The sequence below is a fragment of the Ischnura elegans genome, chromosome 6, assembly GCF_921293095.1.
Source record: "Ischnura elegans chromosome 6, ioIscEleg1.1, whole genome shotgun sequence".
Classification (NCBI taxonomy): domain Eukaryota; kingdom Metazoa; phylum Arthropoda; class Insecta; order Odonata; family Coenagrionidae; genus Ischnura; species Ischnura elegans.
In genome coordinates, this window is record NC_060251.1 from 69,707,238 (window position 1) to 69,725,032 (window position 17,795).

Below are 17,795 nucleotides of genomic sequence, written 5' to 3' on the forward strand. Positions count from 1 at the left end.
ATCCAAACATGTACGGAAAAGTATAAGTTAGTCGTAAAATAAGAAAGATATTTGCGAAAAACTGGCAAGTCGCTGGTACCAACGTCACAAAACAGAAACCACTACTCCCACTCCGCCTAAATTACGTAAATATAAATAGTTTCCCAGCTTTAACATACATCTTAACATCATCTCATTAACGTCTTATATATCTTTTGTTTGTAGATGAATATATTTATTTAGGATCTACCACTTATATTGTGAACATTTAGTTAAGGTATGTCGTCAACAGTTCAGTTTACAAAGGTTCGAAGCAGTGTTGAAACTAGTCAAGTTGACTACTGTTAATACCGTTAAAAAATAATTTTGGACGTTGCATTGTGCTGAAGTGCAAAATTTTCTCTCATTTCATTCCTAATTATGTTTTATTCTGTTGAAATATTTGTGGCGACTTTTTTGCCAAAATAATAGCTAACCTGAGTACATCACTTGATTTCAGCCGATGCCGCTCTACCTAAACCTACGTGTTCTTTTGTGCTGTGAAGTTTATGACGAAATATGTAGCTGCCTCAATAATTATGAAAGAGCAGAAAATTTTCACATTTTTAAGTCTTGAAATTTTAATTATCACAGAAGCAGCTCTGGGTTAGAATGGGTTTATATCCTCAGTACCACTTTTGTCACGTACGACATTAGCCTAATTGTCCTCTAATCTCCCCATTCTTATATTGTTTATAATAGTAGCGAGATATAATTCATAAGCTACATTCATGGCAGTTTTCGTCGTGCAAACCTGGTTTAACACTTTCCCTCCATTGTATCGCCTAGCACCTCCATCACCACGGTGCAGTTAGCACATCCCAGTGGGGCAAACAACGCTCCCCATTCCCTTTCTTTCTCTAACGCACTGAGTGGCGGTGATAGGCCTTATCTCGGAGCGTTGTTGCCTGGCACCGCCTGTCAGCACAAGATATCCGACGAAGTAGTCATCAAGGAGAAGAGTGGGTTGCGATGAGGAAGGGATTGTGATATGTTGCGTGGGGAAGGTGGATGGCAGGGGGTATCAGAAGAACACGCGTTGCTCGCTGAATGGACACGAATGCTACGCTCAGTTTCTGAGCGATATAACGTTTCGCATGATGGAAGATCGTTTCTTTTCCGGATCATCGAATGGAGAAAGAGCTCTACGGTTTGCCGTCGGTATGAAGTAATTTTTTTACGATATCAATACAATGAAATCAATAAGATAAAGCCGGTTCTGAAGTGCATGGAGGAGACAAGTGCTATTTACGTTCTGCGGCGGCTTGTCAGCAGGTGCATTCTTCAAACAGTATTTTGATTTTCTGTGCAGCTTTTGGACAATACTATTTAAGTACAAATATAAAGGATAGTTGAACAGTATTTTATCTGAAACATTTTTGGCAAATTTTAGTTAAAGCCATTCTTTTATTCAATTTATATGATTTTGCATACACTTTTTAACTTTCTAACTTTTAAGATACCGGAAGTTCATTCAAAAAATTAGGAACAATTTGTGCCGTAAACCTCCTATCAATAAGATTATAATACCTGGGTATCAGTAATCTCCGTTATCCTGGAAGTTATACGTTATAATCTATCATTCGGTTTTCTATTTTAGTACTATGAATGGGTAGGGGCAAATTAAGTACTTAATACTTAATTTAATTTAAAATAATGGTTTTTAATGATCGATATAGAATTCCGCAGAGCAGTGGCGCCGACTCCATGGGGCCTGAGGGGGCCTGAGGGGGCCCGAGCCCCCTCAAAAATTCGTTATGGGTGTGAGAAAAAAATGTGTTAGGCTTGTCGATTTTCCCCGGAGTGTCCAGATATCGAGATTCGAGTTATCAGGGTTTTAATGTTGATCATATGACTCTTCTGAAATGCTTAAAAAAAACTTAAAACTCACTGCTCATAAAATTTCCTGGGGCAAGATACCCGGTTTTGGCCCCCCAATATATTTTGTAATTCGGCATCCGTGCCGCACCATATTTATGTTCATAGCATCAGTTTCAAGGCTATATAGGCATAGCATAGAACGCTTGATCGTTTACCCTAGGCATTTTTAAGAAATTATCGCGTACTAACCAGTAGTGTGTTTCTAAAGAGTCGCCCAGTACTTATGATGAGTTTCGTAAATTGTACGAAGGAAGAAATATTCGCCTTCGATGGAACCCGAGTCCGGTTTCGTAATTTTACTGTAGTTGCATCAAGGCTAGTGTAGAGCATATGAATATGAGAGAAAATCCAACGGTAAGCTGTAACATTTTTGATTTTCAACTTCTGCAGCATGGTATCATGAACGTTATCCCTACTCCCTGATCCATTCACCCCATTCTATCTAGGGGGAGATGATTTGCGGTTACACTTCGTGCAAGTCAATGGCTCTCGGCTTTTTAAGGGAATAGCCTCGCTCAGTTCCGACAATAGGTCCTACTTCTTTCCTCCATTTCAGTGCGTGTATTGCAGTCTCATTTCGCTCGTGTTCCTTCGCCCTCTTGGCCATCATCGTGAAGTGGGAACAGCTAGGGAGTTGGACGAGCCATCTTCCGTGGATTCAAGTTTATTTCACCCTTGAATGCATGAAAACCAACTCCCCTAGACTTTGATGGTAACAATTCTCTTCCCTTGTTCGGAAAACTGAACCTTTTAAAGATTTAGAATCTCCACTTATATTCAATCGAACTACATTCTGAACATCTAAACATTAGATTTTTTTTGAAATAGGCTTGTTTTTCCTCCAATTGTGGTAGGATAGGGAATGCTGAGACTTGGGAATTAAGGAATTGTGAAAATAGAGAATGTGGAGAACCCTAGAAGAATTCATTAAATTATTTCGAATTCATTAAATAATTTACCATTTTGCATGTTTAAATAAAAAGAATTAACTAAAAAATTATCGCTGGTGCAAATTGATATTACTAGCTGTGATGGGCGTGTTTTAATTTGTTAGAACTACTATAAAAACAATGATTTTTTTATTTTCGAGATGTGAGAATACATCCGTGTATCTCAATAGGCCTATTCTAACTGGATAAACTCCCCATTGCGTGCATCACGAAGAAAAATTTGCTATTATCGAAACAATTAAAGTATTTGCAATAATTTAACTCGCCGCTACGTTCAGTACCTGAAGATAGTATTTACTTAAATAAGTTTCTATGATTTTTGCCGAACCAGTTTTCAATCAGAATCATAATTATGACACTAGGGTCATTTAATTGAATGAAAGGCCTTCGAAAAATATAACAACGTTCGTATTTTTCGTGAATACCTATATTACCTATGGTAGTAGTTTTAGTAGACTGGTCATTAACGATATTTTTAAGAAAATAAAATTGTGGTGATGATAGTGAGTGACATATGCCAACTCATGCCTACCATCTTGGTAGATTACCTACAAAAAACGATGTCTATCCCCGTGTAAAAAATTCTGCTGTTGTGTTTTACTTCTCAATCAGTTAGCATTCTGCTCTTGTCAGTGGTTTTGTTGTATCGTTGAATCTTTGAAACTATAATTCTAATATAACTGATCCTTGTAATGGTATTCAGAATATCGATTCAAATTTGATCGTGTATTGTTTTTTTTCCTTATAGGCGGCGTATCGTCGCTGGGTGTGCTCATCGTTGCTGCCCCTGTACGCGGAGTCCCCTAATTCGCCGTCACCCGCCTCCTCGCCTCCCGCCACACCATCCACGCCCCCCACCGCCCCCTCGCACCCCTCCACCGCCGAACACCCCCAACAACATCAGCACCAGCCGGACCACCAACACCACCGGGATGAGCAGCACCACGAGGCGGAAGAGCGGCCTCCGCGGCCCGCGGACGGCGAACGAGTGCTGCCGTGCCGCGCCGTGTGCCACACCGTGGAGCAGCGATGCCCGTTCGTGCTTCCCGGGGACCGGGTGCCGGGAAACCCGACGCAGTACGCGGGGGAACCCTCGTTCATCTGCCAAGGTGAGGAGCGAGTCTATTACATATATCAGCTGTGTAAGTCTGCGAGTCAAATACCCACCAAGGCCATAGCCAAGGGGACTGCATAGCACGGATGGCAATAGAAACCATACGAAAGTCAAAACCGCTTAATTTCAATAGTTTCGTTCCCGGGAGCGAAATGTAGAAACGAAACGAAATTGATTTAAATCCGCGGAGCTAAACTCAGGGTCGAAACGAAATCGGAGTTGAAACTACTTCGGGTCGAAACTAAAGTAAAACTCAGATACGAAACGAAACGCAGATAATGTTTCGCACCGTAGGGACCACGCGCTTCACCTTGGAATGGTTTAGTTTCGACCCACACACCGAGAACGAAGTATGGTTGAATGAAGTAGAGGTGCGGCCTACCGCCATTAGATGCATGAGGCACTCATATTTTACCCTTAACAGAAAGGTGAACGCAAACTGGCCTTTCGTTTTTTAAGCTCAACGTTTTAACCTATCCACACGTACGTCAAACATAATGGGTCGAAACTATTCCCTCTTATCATCCTCCACCCAACTTCTGGGAACGAAACTTAACTATGGGCCGCGGAGTTTCGATTAATTTAGTTTCTTTCCCGGGAGTAAAGTTTCGTCCCGGGTCGAAACTCAACTCCTTGGTCATTTTAATTTCGTGCAGGAACGGAACTAAACCTAAGCCTCGTATTTTCGTTTCCCTCCGGATCGAAACGAAACATTCTCGTTTCGTTTCACTTGTCATCCCTAATGCATAGTGGAGTAGAAAAATGAAAAAAACTCAAATGGCCGTATAAAATACTCCCAAAGCTCGTCCTCCTTGCAAGAAACGTTTTTCACTGTATTGGTGTGCGGGAAGGGGAGAGATTCACCGCAGGGACCAACCCCAGCCTCTCCACCGGAGTAGCCAAATTCACAAACACATTAGCTCAAAACAAGAAATCAAAGCAACATCCTTTGTAGGGACCTCAACTAAGGCTTCTTGTTCCACAAAAACCGGGAATCTTCACAGGGAAAGGCCTGCTAAGGATACTCAGTGGTTTGTGGATACGCACGTACTCAATAACCAGTCACAAACACATTCACTCACCCACAGATGGCCTCACACTTCCGGGAAAAATAGCTCCGAAGAGAGCAAGCGTGGTCTAAAGGCCGTTTTACACGGTACACGGAATTGCGCAGATTAGAGCTGCATTAATTTCTAAAATGGCGTGGAATTGCGCGAATGCATGAACGAAATTAGAACATGGGCTATTTTGCCGTCTCGCGTCCACGCATTCTCGCATGTGTTCTAGCAATTCACCGCTTTAAGGCCGTTTTACACGGTACACGGGATTGCGCAGTCTGACGTACGTGTGAAGGCTCAATCAAAATTGTGTCGTGTAAAACGGTGACTTGCGAGAATGCGTGGATGCGAGACGGCAAAGTAGCCCCTGCTCTAATTCCATTCATGCATTCGCGCAATTCCACGCCATTTTAGAAATTAATGCAGTTCTAACCTGCGCAATTCCATGTAAAACGGCCTTTAAACGACACAATTTTGATTGAGCCTTCGCACGTACGTCAGATTGCGCAATTCCGTGTACCGTGTAAAACGGCCTTAATATCGGCTAGGGGACGAGGAACACGGCGAATACGTAAGAGAGGCTGGGGTCCTTACGGTGAATCTCTCCCCTTCCCGCACACCAACACAGTGAAAATTTTTTCCTGTAAGGAGGACGATCTTTGGGAGAATTTTATACGGAATTTTATATTTTATACCAGTTGCGTTTTTTCATTTTTCTACATCTTTGAGGCCGTAGAGCTCAAACCCACCGTATTGGCATAGTGGAAACCTAATTTTATTTCATAGAAGGCTGATTTCTGCTGCCACTTCGATCGCATTTAAATCCAATTTTCAAAAATGTCCGCGGCGTGGCGTCGAGTGCAATACGATCTACTTTTTTTCCAATATTTTGCATTATAATGTTTGCAGTTACACGAAATAGTATTGAACTTTTATGAATTTAATGGATCACATCATCAATTATGTAAATTTCGGTTAAAACCCCTAATTGCACTTATTTTCCCGTGAAAATCGTATCATTTTGTCCGTTAACGGCACGAATTGTCTACTTTTGAAACCCGATTCAATGCACATTGGTTGTCAATCAGTGGCGTAGCTAGGGAGGTGGTCCGGTGGGCTCGGACACTCTCCCCACCCCCGTTCCCCCCGAAATATTATAACAAAATTATTTTCCTTCGTAAAATAAAAATAAATATTGAAAAATCATGAATTTACAAAATACTTCTTTAACAAATGAAGTTTTTTTTCGATCATGAAAAATGCTTAAAAAAATTTTAAAACTCTCTTCTTAGTACCCTATTTTTTTAATTTTCCCCCTGGTTTTGGACCCCCCCCCACCGAACGAAATTCCTGGCTACGCCACTGTTGTCAACACCTTCAAAGGCTAACTTGAGGATCCTCTTTTGTAATATTCGTGGCCACAGCCAAGCCGACTCCATTAATGGAAGCCATAGATCATGGCTGTTGTGAGCTATATTTGTAGGCGTTTCGGACACATTTTATTCGAAAGGCAAGCAGCTGTAGCTCGCTTAGTGTGTCTTTCACCATTAACCGTAGTGGAAGTGGTCTTTTTTAGTTTAAAATCGTCTCTCATGTGTTAAATGTGTTCTTTATATGATTCATTGGCTTCTCCCCATGGAAAGTGGATGTGGATGAACGGTAGTGCCGCGGGTGGCAATTTTGAAATCTGATTTTATTTTGTACGGGGCGACAACAATGCTAGCGATGGGATTGAGAACCCTCGTATGTAATATTCGCGGCCATAGCGAAATCTAGGAGTGTTCAATGGATTCACGACAAGGATCCTTGATTACATACATTCGGAGGTAACTCTTGATTGCCATGAAAAAATACCTATGTTGGGGCTATCGTCATGTACAAGTAGGTCATACTTACAAATAAACAAAATGAGGAAATTATTTGAAATACATAACATTTTTATGTCAATTGATTAAACATCTACGGAGTACATCCCTCATCCTTTTTCTGTTTAAAAGCCTAGATTGGTTATTTTTCATAATTTTAACACTGTTTTGAATATCAGGCAAGAATTCGGTAATACTTTATACGTAGTTCATACCGTAAGGTCCGATTGGAGCAAAGAAATGCAGACTCTTCGTATAGTGGAGGAAGGATATTTGAACAATATTAACGTAGTATTTCTACTTCCAATGAAAAAACGACGTGAAACTTTATGAATAAAGAGATGGGAGAAGGCTCCGAGATGTCACCGTGGAGGTGAATCGAAAAAAATGGTGTTTAGAAGCTCATATTGAAAGCTTCAAGTTCTCGTTAAAGAACTTAAATACCATCAAAGGTTTTCTAAAGGGGTGCTGTAAAACTCAGGTTTCATATTGCCCACTGGGAATCTGCTTCATAAAATGCTGCAGAACGCTCACCTCAGCTTTGAGTCCCATCATAATCTGGTGGGTCGTGTCTTCTTGGACTCTTTCGGTCCATTAACCTCGGCGGCGTTATAGAAACCGCGGTGAGTCATAAATATTGAACGGAAGGGAAAGCAGGGAGTGGTGGTTGGACCAGCATTAAAAATCTCCAGTGATCCCGAGAATTCGCGTAATCCCGTGCAGTACTCCGCACCACTACAATGTCCGCCATTTCCCCGGAATCATTCGCTCTCGCAGCTTAAATTATTGACCACATCAATGCCACACGTCAACCGATTTGCCCATCAAGTAGATGCGCAAGAGTCAAGTGATACCGGGCACTTTTCACCGGCGATGGCGAAAATGTTTCGTGAGGGAAATGAGGGAAACTAAAATGCGAAGCATAGGTTTAGTTTCGTTCCTGCACGAAATTAAAGTCACCAAGGAGTTAAACATTACCCGGGACGAAAATTTACTCCCAGGAACTAAACTAAATTAATCGAAACTCCGTTGTTCATACGTAGTTATGTTTCGATCCCAGAGGTTGAGTTGAAAGGGAGGAGGGAGAATAGTTTCAACCCATTGCGTTTAACATGAGTATAGAGAGGTTGAAAAGTCGAGCTTAAAAATCAAATGGCCAGTTTTGTTCACCGTTCTCCTGTTGGTGGTAACAGGCGCGCCGACTTACAAAAAATATTGGGGGGGCCCAAACCGGGGATATTGCCCCCGGAAATTTTATAAGTAGTGAATTTTAAGTTTTTTAAGCATTTTAGAAGAGTCATACGGTCAACATTAGAACCCTGATAACTCGAATATCGATATCTGAACACTCCGGGGAAAATCGACAAGCCTGACACATTTTTTCCTCACACCCATAACGAATTTTTGAGGGGGCTCGGGCCCCCTCAGGCCCCATGGAGTCGGCGCCACTGGGTGGTAAAAATATGAGTGCCCCATGCATCTAATGGCGGTAGGCCGAACCTCTACTTCATTCAACCATACTTCTTGCTCGGTGTGTGCGCTCCGCGGCTCAAAGTTAAGTTTCGTTCCCAGAAGTTCGGTGGGGGGGATAGGAGGGAATAGTTTCGACCCATTACGTTTGACATATCGAATCGAAAGGCCAGTTTGCGTTCACCTTTCTACTGTTAGAAGTAAAATATGAGTGCTTCATGCATCTAATGGCGGTATGTGGGTCGAAACTAAACCGTTCGAAGGTGAAGCTCGTGGTCCCTCCGGTACGAAACATTATCTGCGTTTCATTTCGTCCCAGGGTTTTAGTTTAGTTTCGACCCGAAGCAGTTTCGACTCCGATTTCGATTCGACCCGGAGTTTAGCTTCCAGGGTATAAATCCATTTCGTTTTGTTTCTGTGTTTCGCTCGAGGGAACGAAACTATTGAAATTTTACTGGTTTGCCTTTCGTTTAGTTTCTGCTGCCATTTCTGCTTTTCACTCAAGATCCGAGAAATTTAGCTTGTTACTTCGTGCTTGCGAAAACTGCGAATTACGACCTCGACTTTCAATTGATAAAATGGTTCCACGCATGGAAAACGTTCTGAAATTCGCTATTTCATGCAAGATACCTGTCACATCTTGCTAGTTTGAGTATTAATAATTCTCGTACACTTCATTTCATCACTTCTTTACACAATTATTATTGTATGAAATGTCATAGAGATTATTTCATCTCTTCCGGTTACGAAATGTCTTTATACATGCTGCCGTTCACGAAATGGTCAGTTACGAATTGTCTGGTTACAAATTGCCGCGGTTAAGAGATGCCATGGTTACAAACTGTTCCTTTGAGAGATGTAGGTTACGAAATAGCCGTTTACGTATTGACGCGATACCGATAAAAATAATTGATCTGTGGATTATAATGCGGGTGATGAGTTAAATATCTAGTGCAGAATTGATTGCTGAATTCAAGTCGCTGTTATTCTCCAGATACTATAAATCACGAATTGAATTTGATTGGCTGAGCCGTTTTTTGCCGTTTTGCTTTAATGGCACCATTCGCTGATGCTCAAAGTCTCAGTTCGTTTTAATATTTGGGTAGATGAAAGGAAATGACAAATTAAGGCGTAAAAATATTTTTCTTATTTTTTCATCTTTCCGTCTAGTACATGTTCAATTTCATAATACCAGGAAGTTTCCTCTTACTTTAAAAAGTGATCGAAGAACATAAAAGTATGGTTCTCTTTATTTTTCAGACATTTTTGTGATAAAAAAATAAAAAACTGTCATTGAGCCGATAAAGTTTGTACATCTCATTTAAAAAATCTATTGATATTCTTCTAGTCAAACCTTACGGACTCGTTTAATTGTCCTCGGTAACTATAGTCAGTGGAAATTGTATGTTTCTAATTTTCACCTTGATCATCAGTAGTGTATCCATTCATTGAATAATACATTCTTTTAGACGTAAATATTTCTTTGGAGACAAATATCTCATTTAGAGAAACCGTTACTCAGGTCTTCTACTTTTTATCCCATGGTCCGTGCAGTTTACCATTAGCAGCTACCATTGGTAAACTTTTGATCTACAAGCAGTGATTTTCTGGAGAGACTTCTGCTCCTCCCTATGTTCTTCAACTACTCATTAGCTTCCCTGCACTCAGTGGGTACCATATATAAACTCACGTTAGCCCTTGCTCAGGAAGTAATTCTCCACTCAAGCCTTTTATTTGGAATTCTTGTAGGCAAGTCATGTGTCAGAACCACTAAAGCTGTTTGAAAATAGTGCTTTCTTTTCAGTTTTTCCCCTTTCCGAACATTAACTTTACTTACTCTTTCGTCTTCTGAGTTGCTGCCCAGTGGAAGGTACAAGGATATCCATATCAAGGATACGTGTGGCTTTTATCGAATATTTTTTTCATTAATTACCTACTAATGACCAATACGGTCAATTTCAACTATCTACATATACGTGCTACCCCACAAGCCTCCTAAAAGACGTGTTGTAGTGAGTGTTAGGACAGCAGCCATCTACATATAAATATCAAACGCTCAAACCAAATTACGGCTATCATTTATTAAGTCCTTTATGGCTCGAGAGAAAAATGAATTCCCATATATATCCTTGCGGCTAAATATCTCTCTTAATTTATCGCTTCTCTCGGACCCGTAAATATAGTGGGGCTCTAATATTGCGTTCCCCGAGTCGCTCTTAAAGATACCTATTCTCAATTGTTCAAGCAAACTACACCTAGCGCGCAGCCTCTGAGTCTCCAGCGGCTCCCCGCCTAATTAGCTTAACATTTGGTTAACGCTCTCTATGGAGAGAGAAAAAAGAATTGTGATAATTTTGCTTTCAACCCACGGGTAGCATAGACATCCATTTGTAATCAAAATCTTAGGGCATTGCAGTGGGTTGACTGTGAAAGTTATAAAACTAAATCATTCCCAATAAAGCAGTCAAATCTACTTTCACCTACTCAGTAGTGTGTCTACGGTAGTCTGGCTTTGTTGATGTCAATTTTATTTAACTGTCTTTTTTTGCTACTTTTTTTGCCTCATCCAACGAGCATTAGTTTGATTAATAACATGGGCAATAATTAGACAACAAAAAGGCTTTTCAAAGCCATAATAAAACAATTCGTTATCTTCTCCCCAGCTTCCACCAGATTTCACCAGCTGTTGGATGTATAGTCATTTGTGAAACATCTGTGTATGCCTTAGAGCGCTTTGTACCTTGGTGATGCTTTTTAAAGATTTAGAATAAATTATTCTAAAAATAGACGGGGGCAGAATGGAGAAATTGCAGCGTTGTCATACAGCATTTTTTTTTAATTTTTGATACAATTTAGAGTACTAGCATAAATTATCCTAAAAATAACTGGATGCTAAAATAACAGAGCATGTCTTCTAGAGTTTTTTAAATTGGAGATTCACCTCAGGGAAATAGCTAAAAATGACCATAAAAATAGACTCAGGCGGAGTACAACCCGAATGAAATAGTGCCTCAGATTCCGAAATCGTATTCAGCCATTATTTTCCGTACTCTGGTATGGAACCCTTCTTTACAGCTAATTCCTGTCCTCCCAATTTCCACCCTGGATAGGGAGGAAAACCCTCTTTTGGGCGAGTCCGTTTTAAAGGGTATCGAGGCGGGAGGGGTGCTGTGCGGTGGTGTTCGGATCGGCCTCATCGTAAAAGGGTCAAAGTTCGGTGATTAGGGAAGAGAGGGCTTCCGGCGTCTCTCTCGTTTGCCACCGCCAAGCACAAAGTGCAACCGCGCCTTTACACCTCGGTCCATCAAAGAGGCCGCCACCGCAGCATACAAACCCATTGCAGTCCCCTCGGCGTTCGCATTGTTACCATTGTATCAGGCAGTACCGGACGGGCAAAATGATTTTTTTAGCTCGAGATTACTCCCTTTTCGTATTCATTCAAATCGGGAATCGAGTATGAATGAGGTAATGTATTATAATAATAGTAATTTGATAAAATCCGAAATCTCAAGAGTGATTGAGTGGAGTTTTTCCATATTGAAATAGATACTTGCGATTTTCGACGATAATAAAATATATTACGACCATTGTTTCTATATCTCTACAACATCTAAAGGTCATGTAGTAACATTGAAACCAACGTTGTAATAAATTTTATAATTGTAGGCAATTGCAAGTGTTTATTTCACAATAGTTTTTGGGATGGTGCGTATCAAATTATTCTCAAATTTCAGATGATGCGATTCCCTAGGAATACGTTGATTAATTATAAGATTATGTTATTCTTGAAAAATTAATTCATTTTCTGCAGGAAAAGCACACATATTTTAAACAAACAGTAACAGAATGTAGGCGATATCTGATACTGATTGCTCACAGCGTTTGAGTAAATACTCAGGACTTAAATCATTTGTGAATCGAGTTCAAATAGCTATTCTAGTTCCTATGTCAGCTTCTGAACTTTTTATTCACCACACTCCCTTTTAACATAAAAAATACTTAACGCAATGCACCTTCGTTTGCGATTCTAAATCCCCTCTTCAAACGATTTAATTACGCCAGTTTTAAGTTGCATTACACATCATCTGTGGGAATACTATATTCCAGCGCCATCGGATTTATCGACACAAATATTTACATGTTGTGGTGATATATTTCTTTGGTGTTCATTTCAAAGTTTATTTTGAGTTTCGTTTGGGAAAAATATCAGTCGAACGGGAGTGTCGCGTCGTTACAATGTGCCCAGAACTTTCTCAGGGTTGCAGTGATTTGTGTAATTTATTTTCTATGAAATCCCGTAATGTGAAATCGAAAAATTACTATATTATGAGTTAGTATTTTCCGACAATTAATGTGGATATATATAAAAGTCTACTTCAAATCAATTTCTGTCTTGGTAATGACTGCTATGTCGCCGCCAAATAGCAGCATGCTAAATCTTATCCCGTGGATATTGGCACCTAAAGCCTTCTCCTTGATTTCATTGACGGCTTTCTCGATGCAAATATTAAAAATTACTTAAATAATTATAATAATTGTTATTTCACCAGAACAGAGTACATCATTTCAGGTTGTACTATTTCGAATAATTTAAAAGGAAGAATATAGGTACCCATAGAGGATATGTAATATTGGGGTTACCTTCGTCTTATGTTCAGAGGCAGTGGCTGATGTTGGTTTAAACGTGCGTTCCTGTGGAACATAAATTACGAAATAAATAAATTGTGTACGAACAGATGTTTTTCTGAGGCATGGTCGATGTGTAAAATGTGACATATGAAGAGACCTTCCCGATGGAAGTGAGGATAGGTGGGGGAAAAGGTATAAAATTCTACCGATTCAGACGATATTTCAGTAATTTATTTATTCCGAACAGCACCATACTGAACAATCAAACGTAAACGAATATCCATGACCTTGATACTCTATTGGAATTCGAACCCGGGACCTCTTGTATGGCAAGCAAGGACTTTACCTTGATCGCTAGCAAATGAGTGTAAGCACATTTCATTTTTTATATTAAAATAATTGGTCTGAGGCTTCCGTAGTGTCTCATTGTGTCTAACTTTAATTTAACATGTGAGGAAAGTATTGACTTTGGACCGTGTAGTTTCGTGCCTACTTCCCTCAAGGGGACGACCGCGTTGGAAGTATGGATAGAGGGAGTTGGGGAGGTGGGTAGAGGTTTTCCGAGGGCCCGTGGGTGAGGCGGGGGTTTGCGGCCGAGGCGCACCGGGCGGGGAGGCGGTGGTTGGTGTCAATGTGTGCGGCGGCGGGTGCGGCCACGCCCACACCACCGTGCGCGTGCCACTAGGCTGGCCGGCGTCAGCGCCTCGGTCCGGAGGGAAAGGACGCCACGTAATTGGCAGGAGGGTTGGATCCGGAGATTTAAGAGGACGCATCACACAAACCCGAGTTCTCAGATAAGGACTAGACACTCGCGGAAATTCAGTTCGCAAGACAGCAATTAAATTGCATGGAAAAAATATTATTTCTAAATATCTGGAAAATTAATATCCGTCGCAAAGGGTTAACATTAAACATTAAATATGTGGTCATCCACAATGATTTGAACTATTCTCGTAACCAAGAAGGATGTCGTGTATGAATTCAAACATGGAATAACAATAAATATTTCCATAATTATTCCGTAGCTTCTTTATGTTTTTTCTGTGATTTCGTTGATTTAGTTCCGTGGCCCCGACTGGACATTCGCGGAAACTTTTGTACGCCCTAAGGTCCCTGCGCTGCGGCGTGGGAGTAATCAACCGCAAGATGGCAGAGTTTGCGTTACCCAATCGTCTACGATCAAATTGTTCTGGCGGTGCAAAAAAGAAAACGTTTTTTTGAAAAGGCTGGCGTAAAATTTGTTGCTGTTGTTCCTTGGACAAATCTATGTGATATTGCCCAAAGCACCGCCTCCTCCATACTTTAGATGTCCGTTGGGAGATGGGAATCAAGTTGATTGTGAATAATGAGCGGTCCTTGAAAAAAAGGAGATTTAAAACCAGCATTGTTCTTAATTCCTCTTATCCTATTAGTATTTTTTCTTGACGCATTACTCGTTCTGAAGTTCGTGCGCTGTGTGTCGTTATCTGCAGCCGAAAGGCGAAAAGCCATTCCAAAAATTGAGGCTAACACTGGAAGAATGATATTAGAGCAACACAAGGGGCGAGGTATGCATAGATGACCTGTGTTAATGTGAGAGCAAGTGATTATGCATAGAAGGGGACAGTGCAGTAGAGGGGGTATCCTCGGACCGAATTTTCCATGTAGAACTCGAGAAAGCTCTTCTGGACATAAAGGAAAGGTGTGTCATTTATTGGAAACCATACCTTCCAACTTGAAACTTCCAAGGTATAAGGAATATAACTTATTCATAATGCGCCAGAATCTCAAATTTGGAAATATAATCTCAACATTTATTAAAGTGTAGATTTTTTGTATTCAAGTTAAAGTAATACATTTTAATATTGTTGTACTTAATGCACTCTGAAAATGTCAAAATTATTGCTCAAGTTTGAAAAAAGATTGGAAATTAAGAATAAGCAATTCGACCTTAGAGAGAAGGTATTTTCTTGTCAGAAGAAAAAGTACAACCGTTAGAACGGAGAAGGTACACCCTCTTATGGTATGAAGTTACGGTATTCATCTACATCTACATACTACCCCCGAAAGACGCCTAAAATAGGCGTGTTGCAGGGGGTGTTAGGACACCAGCCATCAACTTATTACAAGCAAATTCTAAAACAAAATTACGGCTAACGCTTATTAAAGTCTTTATGGTTCGGGGAAAATTTCCCATATCTATCCGTTTGGAAAAATACCTATCTTAATTTATCACTTCTGTTGGACTTGGAAATATAGTTGGGTTCTTGTATGGTGTTCTCCGTGTCGCTCCTAATGATATCTATTCTCAATTTTTCAAGCAATCTGAACCTAACGCGCAGCCACCGAGTATTCAGCGGCTCCCAGCCTTATTCGCTTAACATCTGGGTAACGCAGTCTGTACTTGGTCAGAGGAAGTACATGTCACTTGCTCAACATGTCCTTTTATTTTGAAAATTTCATCTGGAAATATATTTGTCATAAAAGTGATTGTTCCAGTTGAGTTGCAGAGGAACCGTTTCATCGGGATTAAAATAGAATTTTCAGGTTTCACAAAAACCAGCCAATTTTTTTGTCGAACCTGTAAAATATGTTCAATTTTTTGTTATAAATATTTAACGCTAGTTCATTTTATTAAAATATTTCATATGATCACACAAATGTATAAGCCTTGTACCTCAAGTTTATCCGCCGATGTTTTATACTTCAACCGGATGAAAATCAGCTTTGTTGAAGGCAGTAATAAATTTAGTAATGTTTTTATTTTAATTTAGAATATTTTTTCGCATAAAATATTATTACCTTGTTTCATTCGAATATATAAAAAGGAAGTGTGAGAGACGAAAAAAGTGATAATTGCTAAATATTTGTCCCTGTTAATCTTAACTCTCTAATGACAAATTAATTGTACACTTGAACATATCGTACCGGTGCTGGAGTTAAGGATTTCATGCTCATTCATTTAATGAAAAAACATTTGATGCACACATAAATGTCCTGTGGTTTTATCCTAAAACTCTACTTATAATGTTTGTGATCTTACATGAGTAACTTTCATTATTTGCTGAAAATGTCATTAAATTAGCCTTGATGATACTAAAAATTAATTTTGAAACGTTTGATTAGAGAAAATTTAATTTTTAGTTGTGCTCGAGTTAGAAAATTTGAGGAATTTGGAGGTATATTTCATTTTTACAATATTTTTTTAAATTTTCTTTTCTTTACATCTTTTATGGACATACATTTCGGAACAAAAGAAGGATTTCCAAACAGTATGAACTGAAAATATTATCACTAAATTTTAATTATTTAGTCTTTTATATCCGCATATCTATAGATACTCTTGTTTGAGAATACTTTTATTTAAAAACTAATATAGATGCACTCTATGAAATAATAATTGATATAGGCTAGTCACCGGACCAGTTAGGTAACAATAGGGTAGTTTCCTTCATCAAAGAAAACGAAAGGCATTGATTGCGATTCGTTACCCACCATTAGTGTATTCATAATACACAAATTATTTGGTTTTTGAAATACCGGTTTAGACGAATGGCAAGGGTCAAATTTTATCCTCATTTGAAAAGGGCCAGATTGGCGCCCATTCGATTCCACTCCACGTGACGTCACAGGGACCTAGTTTCTACACGAGAGGATAGGAGTTATACATCGTCTGAGGTTACCAATGCATGCATGAGGCACAGAGCTCAGGGAAACATGTCTTAATAATCACCTACTAAAACTGGCTAAGGTCGGAAAGTTTTCTTCGTTTGATAAGGTATTAATAAACCTTTTTTAAGCCAAGCGCTACCATTCAGCAAGGTACTCAGCTACCCGCTGGCAGCCTGGGACGTATCAGCGCTAAGCCTCGACTCAAGGTCACCTCACCGGGCGGGAGGGGGAACCAGAAATACGACGTACGGAGATATTTCCCGGAATTCATACTTGAGCGTCACGTTTTCGCGCGCTTGAAAATTTTCACTTTTCATTTAATCGCGAAAAATAGATATTGTCATTTAAAAATCTAAAAGCGTGAAATACGTGCTCCAGGAGTAATAATCTTTCGATTAAGGCAATAAAAAAATAAAATAGGAAACCACCCTATTGCTATAATTTATGTCAATCGCGCTAACAAGATAAAATGTTCTAATTTCGGCTAAAATAGCTGTAAAATGTTTTAAATCAAAGATAAAACAATTTATTTGTCCATATTCGTGTTCATTCTTTCAGCTAAATGGGAGTAACACAGCGCATTAAATTTCTTCTGAAAGATTTAGGCTTAAATTGTAAAAGATATAATAATTCATTCATTCATAATTTATTCATATATTATAGTAGCCTCCTATTTTTTTGTCTATTACGATTGTTTTACATTAGTTTAATATGAAATCTCACTTGAGATGTTATTATAAAATAATAATTCATATGAAAAAGGGAGTTCCTAGTAGCCAATTTATAAATGCTCTGAATTCTGATGTATAGGTGCCATTGGTATGTACTTTCACGAAAATGGTATCTTTAAAAAGTCGTATTTTTTTTTAAACTACTATTTGTTACTGAGTCCTCAAGCTCCAAAAATAAATTGTTTTCATTCATTTCCTTAAGGCGATAGGTGTTTATGAAGTTCCCAAATGCAACGTCATCAAGCGAAGCGTTGATAGCATCTTTCATGTGAATTTTCATTTTTTGGGGATGTGCGCTGGTTTTATTGAAAATAGGGTTATAATCGGTAATTACTCATGGATTATTGTCAGATACATTGAAAGATAGTTTCTAATCATGAGGCTATGCATTCTTTAATTATTCTCCGCCTTCATGATCACATCTTGTG

The 17,795-nt window shown here is 39.4% G+C and overlaps 1 protein-coding gene across 1 annotated transcript in view; it reads left to right on the forward strand.

The window, feature by feature from the left end:
• LOC124161383 overlaps positions 1–17,795 on the forward strand; it is a 486,573-nt gene that overhangs the window by 446,605 nt on the left and 22,173 nt on the right. The window contains exon 2 of the mRNA XM_046537699.1: positions 3,598–3,958. Within this exon, the coding sequence (XP_046393655.1) occupies positions 3,598–3,958 (361 nt within the window). The remainder of the gene's footprint in view (positions 1–3,597; positions 3,959–17,795) is intronic.